This window comes from Carassius gibelio, chromosome B9 (genome assembly GCF_023724105.1).
Source record: "Carassius gibelio isolate Cgi1373 ecotype wild population from Czech Republic chromosome B9, carGib1.2-hapl.c, whole genome shotgun sequence".
NCBI classification, from domain to species: Eukaryota; Metazoa; Chordata; class Actinopteri; order Cypriniformes; family Cyprinidae; genus Carassius; species Carassius gibelio.
In genome coordinates, this window is record NC_068404.1 from 23,305,206 (window position 1) to 23,316,732 (window position 11,527).

The 11,527-nt window shown below is 35.3% G+C and overlaps 1 protein-coding gene across 6 annotated transcripts in view; it reads right to left on the reverse strand.

Moving 5' to 3' along the window:
• Positions 1 to 7,965, reverse strand: part of LOC127965591 (glutaminase kidney isoform, mitochondrial) — a 37,872-nt gene extending 29,907 nt beyond the window's left edge. For 3 of the 6 annotated variants that reach the window (XM_052566445.1, XM_052566444.1, XM_052566447.1), the window contains exon 1: positions 7,557 to 7,964. In XM_052566445.1, coding sequence (XP_052422405.1) covers positions 7,557 to 7,843 — 287 coding nt within the window. In that variant the 5' untranslated portion in view covers positions 7,844 to 7,964. Of the gene's footprint in view, positions 1 to 7,556 lie in introns of all 6 variants that reach the window. The other 3 variants (XM_052566448.1, XM_052566446.1, XM_052566443.1) reach the window with 2 other exon arrangements.
• Positions 7,966 to 11,527: the final 3,562 nt, after the last annotated feature.

An 11,527-nucleotide genomic window follows, 5' to 3' on the forward strand; every position in this document is an offset into this window, starting at 1 on the left:
ATTAGTTAATCATCCGTCTTTGTTGGGACAATTTTCTTTAAGTTGAACTACCGGTTACACTGACAGCACTTTACTGATAGTAATGACTACATATTATATTTTTCAGTCTTTCTTTTCAGAATACAGGGTTAACCTGCTCTACGTGATTGATACATCAAAACAAAAAAATATCTGATATAACCTTGTTAATATAATATCACACTATCAGACTATCATACTAGTCCCATGATGCCAAAAATATTTGCTTTCAGTTTGTAAAGTATTTTAATGTTTACTGCCTGAGCCTACAAAATGACAGATGAGCTGACACTATGATCCGCTCTGATTGATATTTTGCCACAAAATGCATCCATAATATACCCATAAGAGAACACTAAATGCATTAAAATTACTTAAAAAAATTCACAAACAGAAAGATCTGACAATGTAGCCCACAGACAGCTCAGCAAGTCATTATGCAAAAACACAAACTATCTGTTTTTACAATTCAACTGATTCAGCATCTTTACTACACAGACACAGGGCTGAACAAAAATACATTTCATTTCATTTGAAGTGAGGTCACTTAAAGTAAATAGTCAACAACCTGCGTTACTTGACAGAAAATCAACTGTGTGCTCATCAGAATTGCAGTATCAGCTTGCAGCAGAAACATGTCTCTAGTTCTGTCTAATGAAAGCCAAAGCTCCCTGAAAAGAGAAATGGATGAATCATCGGTGCTGGACCTATGGGATTTATTTAGCAGCAAAGGTCTTTGGTGTTTAAAACAGTGCATCTGTCTGACTCTGGTCCAATCTCTTCTTCTTTCATCACTTGTTTCTTCATCTCTGCAGTGTGTGTGTGATCATGGGACTCTCAGAGAGCCTCATCGCCCTCCTGCAGACTTAATAAAACAAACATTGCATGCCTATTCACACACCACTGACGGCTCACAGAAGACAGGGCCCAACACCTAACCAAAAACCACAGGCTGTGCAGACACTGTGACCTGACAGCAGGGATTGTGGGATTATTTTATGGCAGCACAATTATTATAATTTTTTTTTTTTAACTACAAACAACTGTCTGTTAAATTGATGTGTTTAAGTACAAAAAATATACAATTAATCTAAATTCTATCATATTATTCCGAAAATATAAAGATCAGAATAGGAAGATCAGAAAATATGAAATGGACAACAACAAAAATCCACCATCTGGAACCATTTTATCCAAGAAGATGGCATAGTCTGACGCAGATTGTTGCAAACAAAGACTAAACACTTTATATTTCATTCACATTTCAAGTGAAGTGTGATCATATAACGCATTAAGTTGCCTCTGTTGACAATTCTACATCTTTAGCCTATATCACAACTGTTGAGTACGTTGTCTGATTTAAAGTTTGTTACCAGTTAATAAATGGTCAATTATGGGTTAAAGGAATCAGCCAAAACTTGCATCCGTACCACCAAAGTCTACCAGATACATGCTCACACAACAGCCGTTCCAGGCATAAAGTCCATCATTTACTAGGAATAATGAGGAGTGCATTGGACACTATAACTGACCACGTCTTTGGCTCATTTGAGACACACAGGAGAGGAAGTATCTCCATAGATGAGGCATGTGAAACTGAAAATATATATATTCACTGGCTAACTAACTGTTTTGTTATTTCACCACTGGTCAGGTCACATGGCAGTCGATTCTGTATACCGCACATTGTGCAAACTTAACAGTTGTTTATTGATCATAGATGAGACGATGACCCTCAGGGTAAGTTTGTCAAACCTCCCAGTGGAATTAATGGACACTTGATGCTATATATGTCCTCTGCTCTTCCTGTTCATGAACTCGCTCAAGAAAGATAGATACTTTACCAACTACAAGTTCCCTTTTGACCCTCAATTCAAAGATTCTGAAGCAGAAGGTCTTGCATTGAGTTCATCATAATCTCTGACAGTGAGACATAATGAAGGTTTTCATTTTGGGCTGAACTATACTGAGCTGGTTACTAGGACATACTTTGTTACAAAACACCGTGATACAAAAACTTGGTTTAAAAAACTCACTTTCAAAAGATGCAGAAACATAAGCTGTTGTCTAAATTATCTTCAGCTGACAGCTCTCAGTGAAAAGTGAAAATAACGGCCAGTGTAGTCTTTTGGTCAAGAGTTTGTTCTTGGTGGGGGATCTGGATAGGACAGACTGTAATCTACATTTTCTGCTGCTGACACAGCGGTATGCTGCTCTAAACCATGTGCCAAGTGGAAATATGCATTCTGGATACAGAGACACACTCTGTAGGTGAGGTGAGAATTTAGCACTGAGATTCGTTTACTAAACATTTACATAACTAAATATTTGCAATTATTACATTATTCACTATATATTCACAATGATTTTGGTAGAAATATAAAATGCAACATTGTGAATTTTATAAAGAGTATTTTATTCGGACATTCGACAATAAATCGGACAATTTTCTAATTTTCTTTTTTTTACTTAACTAGTTCCAGAAATATAAAAAGCCAGAAATATATTTAAAACAGAAATGTTTAAAAGCATCTCAGTAGCACGGATGAAAGTTTGTTAATAGGTCTGATTCAGTTCTGTAAATCAATTTAAACTGAAGCTTAAGCGAATCAGTTCAAATTTCTAATTGAACAGTCCATCACTCAAAAGTGCCATTTTTCATGAATTTAAATGTTTTAATAATAGTTTAATATCATTGTTAATTAATATAAACAGATAATAGTGGAGCGCATTTATTTTTTAATTATTGCATTAAAATTTGTGTGCAAGTAATAGTAATATATGCAGTAATATTCTTCAGAAAACCATGTTCTTCAGAATTCAGATTATTATCAATGCTGAAAACAGTATGTATCGCATACTTAATATTTCTTGAAAACCATATTTCATTTTTTATTATTCTTTGTTCAATAGAAATGTCCTTCCTTTATCATAAAAAAAAAATGCAATGTTACAGTCCTGTGCCAAATGCAACGTGAAGCTCTAGAAAGACTGGAAACTTCTGTTACACCTCTATGGGGCCCTAGGGGTTAGAAGGCATGCACCTCTGTACCACGTGCTCTCAGGAGAACAGTCTCTGCAGGTTTCTGGTGTCACATAACTTTACTGCACCTGCCTGCCTGACAGCAAAGGCTGACAGGATCAACCTGTCACATAATAGCTTTAATTGCAGGTTTCAATTCTTTATGTTTGTTCACTTTTGGCAAGAAATTCCCAGCAATTTGTTTACTGACTTTTGAGATTGAGGGATTAGTTTCTACTGACATGCCAGACAATCAGTCCATTTTTTACACTCCGTCACCTTGGACACAATTAGCTGAACTGTCAGAGAAAGTCTGAGTGCACCCATTTAACTCATATGACAGGAGGTAAGTTGTCAGCAGTGAATCAACAAACAACAAATGATCATAATTCCACCAGTAAAGTAACAGTTAGACAGTTAAATGCCTGATAAATGTGTACTTCAGTGATCAAGAGCACAGATGATATACTTCTGGTACACATGACATACTGTATGCTTTGGCACAGCAATCATTCATTGTTTTGTTTTAGGCCACAGAGTCAACAGATACAACCCCTCAATGCTTGATATTTTCACTGAAAACATTTCAGTTATTTCAGCCTCCTGGAGATAGTTGGCCTGTGTCATTCTGAAAGAGTCATGCATCATGTTACACATGGAGACTGCAGTTTAACAATTGCACATGTGTTACATTGTCATTAAAAATAACTGATTACTGATGATTAACGGTTGTGATCTGAAACCTAGTGAGCTGCCTTAATGTCTCTTGCAGCAACAAGCAGCAAGCAGCTACAAGACTTTACTACAGATTTTGCTGTCAGCTTGTTACTAAGACAATGGCATAATATTCTAAAAAGAAAAATAGTAAAAAAAAAAAATTATTAGAAAAATATTTTTCACTCACCCTTTCTATTTTCTAAATGCATCATAAAGATCATCTGTGCATATGGTCCATTTTTACATTTTTGGAGCTAGATTTTTAGATTTTGAAACAGGGCTGTTCTAAAGCTTGCAATGGTAACATGTTGTAATAGTTAGAGGACTCATTGAATGCTTCTCAGAGTCTGTAGCATTCATGCTCACTAGTAATACAGCCACAACAACAATCAAGATGGAACATAATTGAGTGGGATAAAAAAAAAAAAAAAACAGCTACATGCTGAAAAATAATGACAGAGTGCTCTACTAAATAGATCACTCCACAAGAGCCAATCCATTAGAGACGGAGCGCAGAAAAGCCTTCTGGGATCCCCAAGAGATGAACAGACATCCCACCGATCAATAAGAGAAATGTGAATGACCTTCAGAACGGCCTTGCTGAAAACAGTGATGTGCAGTATGAAGAAAATAATTTCTAATAGCACATGCAGCATTCGGTAATGCATAGCCTATTTCTGCATAATCCGATCAAACAAAATAGTTTACAAATGAAAGTAACGTCCTCTTTTGATCATTTTAAATCAGTTCTAGTCATTAAATAGAAACTATATCAGAGCAAATCCTCAACAAACCTCGCTCTCACACCTTCATGATAACCTGTTAGTCTAGTTGTCAAGGAAACAGCACTGGTGTGAAGCTTGTGTGTCTGGTGTCTGTGATCGGCTTCACGAACAATTCAGCAGCCCGTGTCCTCGCATTCACCCAGAACATCAGCAGCTCATCATTCACCTCTCCTCACCTTGGAGCAGAATATCACCATGACAACACAAGAGGCAATATCTCATTTCCATAAGAATCCAGAATTTATTGCTTCAAACTGGACGACGTGTCAGATCGCAGCTTCTCACTGCATGTATGAAGCCATTTAATGAGAAGAATAATCACAGCAAGGCCATGATGATAATATGGAGGTATCATATCATGATTACATTCTCAAATGATCATTCTTCTCTCTTGATATCATTATCAGCCATTCAAAAACCTCACTCCATTACGACCTTACAGCACTTTTAATAGAGTAATCTGCTGGAGGAGTGCAACATGTTACTTAACAGGATTATGCGTCATCGTTTTATTTATGCCAGATGAACAAATGCCCAGCGTTTCATTAACAGAAAGTAAAAATCAGTCTATAAGGAGGAGGGCAGAGATTCTCACAAATCTAGCAGAAAATGACTTTTAATTTGACATTCTTTCTGGAAAATGGTATTGTGTTGCCCATCTTGAGACAGTGTGGCATTCATGAGAAGATGATCAAGCTCTCGATTAAAGTCTCTCTGCAGGGACAGCACGGGCCTTCTGCGTCATCTTATGAATAATCCATATGGACAGACGAGCGATGAGTCACGCACACCGTGTGAGCCGTGAGCAAACAGAAGAGCGTGAGGAAAGGATTGATTATACAGCAAGGGAGGATTTTTTGAAACTTTCATATATAGATCTATACATATGTAGAAAACTGTTGTGCAGAAAACAGTTTTAATGATCTCCCCATGTGCTCTCTGTCTGTTTGCGGAAGTGCATTATTGACATTCCACAGCCGGAGTGTCATAATCTAGCAGCTGATAAGAGCCACCGCTGCCGCCATTCCCATCTCCAACCTCCATAAAGTAAGCAATAATAGTTGTTTCATTTTGATTCATCTCAGTGACTCAAAACACAAGTCTTATTATGCATTAATTAATATGTTTCTTGTAATCTACATAACTACTAAGATTCCAGAAAAAACTAATTACAATCATTAAAACCTCACCTCAGTATGACTTTTACCAAGCTACTGTATAAAAACAGGAGTAGCCTACATAAGTTAAGACATTCAATAATGTACTGAACACATTCATAATTGTTACACCCATATTCTGGAAACTAAAGTCCCATTCACACTAACTAGGGCCGGGTTGATAATATTGATTAAACATTTTTAATCTTCATTTTGATGAACCAATATTCTTAAATTCCATTTTTAGTCTTTAATGCTTTCTGTTTATGCCTAAAAAAATCTTGACTAAACATTATTTGTAGCACGCCTCGGATGCAATAAACAATATGCAATGTGCCTTCTTGCATTTAAAGAAATTTGAGCTTTTAAATTGACAATTTTATCAATAAATGTATTTACTTGGCAGCTGAGCCACAAGGATGTGCGGTCTTATTTCAAATCAAAGCTAAATACACACAGAAACACAGCACGGTGATATGGAGTGACACAGAGGAGACCGTTGACAAAGGAATTATTGAATAAAGTCATTATTTTAGTTTTCTTCACTTACAAAAAGTGTTCTGTCACTTCATATAACCCAATTGCACGTCTGATGGCAGATGGAGTATTCTGACGATTACTTTTCATACCTTTTCTGGACCTTGATACTGTAATTTATTTGGCAGTCTATGGGACAGTCTACAGGTTTTCATACAAAATATCTTAAATTGTGTTCTGAAGATGAACAAAGCTTTAACGGGTTTGGAACGACACAGGGGTAAGTGATTAATGACAGATTTTTCATTTTAGCGTGGAGTATCCCTTTAATGTGGTGGAAGGTTGCTGTAGCTGTCTCATTTCAAGAGCATGCATGAATAAATGAGCCATCATCTTTTCCTCTTTACTAGCATTAAATAAACATTAATGAACTATTAAGGAAACATTAATGAAGGTATGTTTAGATGTATCCAAATGAATATAAAGCTACAATCGAATAAGAGCTATGCGAATCAGAATAAAATTGATTTTTGAAATTAGTGTCAATCTCCAACCCTAAGAATTTTTTTTTTAAGTTTCCTTAGCTGGAAAATAACATTCTGAAAGAGTTTTTGTATATTATTTCTGTGGTGTGAGCTTCTCTGTTATCACAGATTTAAAAGTTGTTGTTTTTTTTAGTTCTCTAATATGGATCATGAATTAACTGTTCCGATTTATTAATTTTCTTTGCAATATTAAATGCTCCAAATCATTCAGTTGGTTGACGAAATTCAGAACCGAGATGCTTCGTTCGATTACTTTCACTCACGAACGATATGCTTAGTTCTTTAATTTTATTCAAAAAGAGACGACTGATTCAGTCGTTCGAAACTCGTGAAGGGGGCGTATCCCTTCAGTAAACTCAACCAATGAAATACTCCCTAACAGCCAACACTCGATTACTATTGGTTCGTGATGTATAGTTGGTTTTTGATATCAGAACAGGAGTCACGCCCTAGAAAAGAGGACATTTAAGTGAACGGAAAATGCGAGTCAGTGCATGCATGGAAGCGAAGGAGACCTATTCAGTCATCTCTCTAAAGACACAATGTCACATCTAGACGATGCCCTACTTTACAGTAATGGGGTGTGACCATTAACTTACCAGAAATAAACACTGTATACTTGACCTACACCAATCAAACTGATAACATTTTATTCTAACATGAAGTATACTACTAGTACACGTTCCCCACCCACTTGCTGTAAAAGTGTACACACAACGCCACGTTGTCTGTCTTTCAAGGATATTCTGGCGCGTGTGCTAAACAAATGCTATAAACCACTGACCAATAGCATTGAATATTTCATGCGTCATGACCAAATGACAAAATTTCGTACCTGTCTGCCGTCGCTTCTTGGACGGACTCATCTTTCTTCACCGGTTCCGTAGAGTCAATTGATCCTTCGGTCTTTGTACATAGGAATCTTCTCCCAGCTAAAGGCAGAAAGAAAGGTCTTCCATTGCAGCCAGACTTTAATTTAGATATTCTACCAGCCGGATAAGCAGCGCTGTAGATGTACGCTTTTGGGAAAGTCTTCTTGTGCCCTATAATGTCAGAAAACAAACGCTTTGGGCTGGTTTGAAACAACTCCTTCAGCACAAGTGAAGCCCTAAACTGTAACATCTCAATCCTGTCGCGCTAATTCAGATTAACGTCTTTATCTTTTTAAATAATGCTAGAAGACCACTTGTAGTTCTAGAACACAAACACACTGATAGTGTAGATTTTCAGTGAAGAACACCAAGCAAAAGCGCTCGGACACGCCCACCTGACGAGCTATTGGACGACGTGCTAATATATGCGCGTATTCTCTCGCATCATTGGCTCAATAAAACATATTTCATTTTTAATTGCCATGCATCACATCCTGCAATGACTCACTTTTGCATGTTTTTTTTTTTTCTTCTGATTTTGTATATCGTTTATTAGTATAGGGATGTGAATGTTTATTGTTGTCATGTAAGTATTCGTGCATTTAACTTTATTTTTATATACTAACGCTGTATTATACTATATTACTACTAAAATAACTTCTAACTTGTTTAACACTCCATTGTAGATGATAGTATTTATTAATATTCTGAATTAGCATTTATTTTTGTATTTTATATTTTTATTTGTATCTGTATGGTAAATATTTCTATTTTAATTTAAGTTTTAATATAGTTTAACTTAAGTTAACTGACATTGCAACCTTATACTTTAACATGATGTTTTAATTAATTGCATGACATTTATAAATGTAAATAGTAATCTAAGCCATTTAAGTCATTTATGCTCCTTATTCTTAATCTCATATACCTTTCATTATTTTTGTGACCTCAATGGCAAAATTTATGAGAAACTTAAGAGTCATTGATGCAATACTGTCCTTTTGGAAAAAAGACAAAATACCAAGAGCAATTCAATTAAAAATACATGGCGCTTAGTGATGCAATGATGTCATTACATGTTAAGCAAACTTTATGATGGTGAACATTAGGAAGGAGTCACTAGAGATGAAAATAGTTTACTCTTTTGGTCTGAGATCGTATTCTTTCGCGCCACAATAGTGCAACAGTAGGCCTTTAGAAGTAACACTGTCATGAAGCACTGCAAAATGACTGCATCTACTTCCATGAAACATTACAAATGACGATATAGAGTCAGCCTCAAACATCTCAGAGTTAGTTGGGTTTGGCTCATGGTTAAGAAAACTTCATTACAGATTTGTTTTTGTTTTTTCTTGAGAATGGGAAAGCTACTTCTTGATCCATGGCCACTGAAAAAGTGGACGTCACTTTTTTGCTTTACAACAGTCCTGGCATACAATTCTGCACAATTTTTTTATTTTGACTATCCAAAAAAAAAAAGACATTTTGTTCAGAATAGTTTTATTTTCTGTATGGGAATTATTTTTAGACCACATGCCATTGCCCTTGAGAAAAAAAAAATTTATATGAGTCATTGAGGCCTTCTCATTCTAGTAACTTCTAAACATGAAAAAAAGAGGCCTGAACCAGAAAGAAATGTAGCCTTTCTCGCCCCCTACTGTCACAGATAGATAATTACACAATTTCACATCTGGCTTTAAAACAAAATGCTTGAAGACACATGTATAGTGTGTTGCTTCCATCTTGTGGAGAAGTGTTGTGAACTGTACGCAGATTAAGCCCGGAATTAACCAAACATAATAAAAGTAAATAAAACTAATAAAGTCCACATACAAAAAAAAAAAAAAAAAAAAGAAAAAAGAAATGAAATGCAGTACTTGTAAATAGTTCGAAAACTGAATATATTTTAAAAATGTAATTTATTCCTGTGATGCAAAGCTGAATTTTTAGCATCATTAGTGTCACACGATCTTTCAGAAAAAATTCAGATATGCTTATATGCTGCTCAAGAAACATTTTGGGGGGTTAATAAAACTTAACGCTTTTATTCAGTAAAATGCATTAAATTGATTAAAAAAAAAATTACAGTGATCAGATCAGAGAATCCTGAAAACAAAAAATGGTTTCAAAAAATATATTTTATTGCATTTTATTGAATTTTAAAGTCCAGATAAATGAAGTCCAAATCCTTTACAAATGAAGCTTTTTCTCAATGAGCACTTTATTTCTTAGTTCACTAGGGGGCACTATAAGGTGATTTTCTCCTTGGACTCCATGCAAGAAAACAATTCGTCTGTTTACTTTGAAACTTTTGGATAATTAATCAAAATTCTAATAATTTCAGTCTCCATATTTATCTCTGTAGGGGACGCAGTGTAGACAAACTGTTTGCAGTTTCATTATGTTGCAGGCATTACAGGACTTTTTAATAAGTTTTATAGATGAAGGCAAAATGTTTATTTTTTTCCCCCTGAATTGTTCGAAATAAAACCACAATGACCCGAATGACGATTGATCAGGCAAGTCGCCGTGACCGGTCTGTGACATCCGCGCGGAGAGGCTTGATTCCGGGCTGTCTGTGGGCGGCAGTGGGGCGCTTATCAGCAGCACTGGCTTATGGTTTGTACGGTTTATACACGCACACAGACATTGCGTACGCACAACAAAGGGTGGAAGCACAAAAGTGAGTGTTTGTGAGTCATTCTGCAGTTTCAAAATGTGTTAATATGATGTAGATGCAAATGAATAGAGGTGAAAACACATCGGCCCACACGCTGCCCTCAGTGTCATCTGTCTATACGCAAGGCAAGATAGGCCTAACGTTACTTGAAAGAAGATAAGAAACATCACCACAACTCATAACAAAATACGTTTAACTTCCTCTATTCGCCATCCAAAATTACACTAGTAATTTGTGTTTACTAACGACAGAAAAAAGCAAATATAAAAAATACTAAAACTTAAACTAAAAAATTTCTACATAGTAATACTAAAACTATTATAAGCTGAATAATAACACTTGTGTGAATTGATTAAGGACTTTTCAAAAGCATCCAAGAAGTTGGGATGAAAGTGTAAAAGAAAATAGAATATAAGATGGTTTTTTTAATCATTACATAATCCCAATAGGCTGCCTCCATTCCATTTCATTTTTAATAGGCTATATATATATATTATTTATGTATTATTATTATTATTATTTTAATAGGCATAGATAATCATAATGGCCAGGAATTTGTCTCTATATATAATTATGCAGACCATTACAGCTGTAGTCGGAGATTTACTGAATCAGACTGAAACTGAGGTTTTCTAGCTATGGTAATTTACGTTTAAATAATCATGAAAAAAAGAAGAACATCTGACATCTGTTCAGTGAGTCACGGGTTACAGGAAATATTAATAAAACAAACTAATTCAAAAGACAGTAAATGGATTAAAACTTAATTTAAATACATTTATAATCGACTGAAATTCATAATTCTTAATAATAATCTTAATATTAATTAAACTATGAAAATTTACTCATTTTCAACTTCATATTGTTACAACGTCAGTAACGTAATAAAGTAAACAATGTGTAGGCCTATTATTTTCCGTTTAACTTGCAAAGAAATTTCCCCTTCAGCAAAACTCCGCCGGATGAGGCGTTTTACGTTTTTAACCGCCAGGGCTTTTGCCAAACTACAAATGATACTTCCGCTTTTTTGTATTTCCCGCTCACATATAGTGTGATAGAGGGCAGTGCATTGTGGGCGTTGAAGTTTCCTGCCACAGCCCTGTTATGCTCTAGCCTTGTAGTTTTAAGGAAATTCAGTAAAAACCTCTTATTTTAAGGATATTTCATGTCTACTTTTATATGTTAAACATATAACATATTTTATGTGTTAGAAATTACGTGATTATGATAAAGACTGAAATAGTGCAGTAGCCT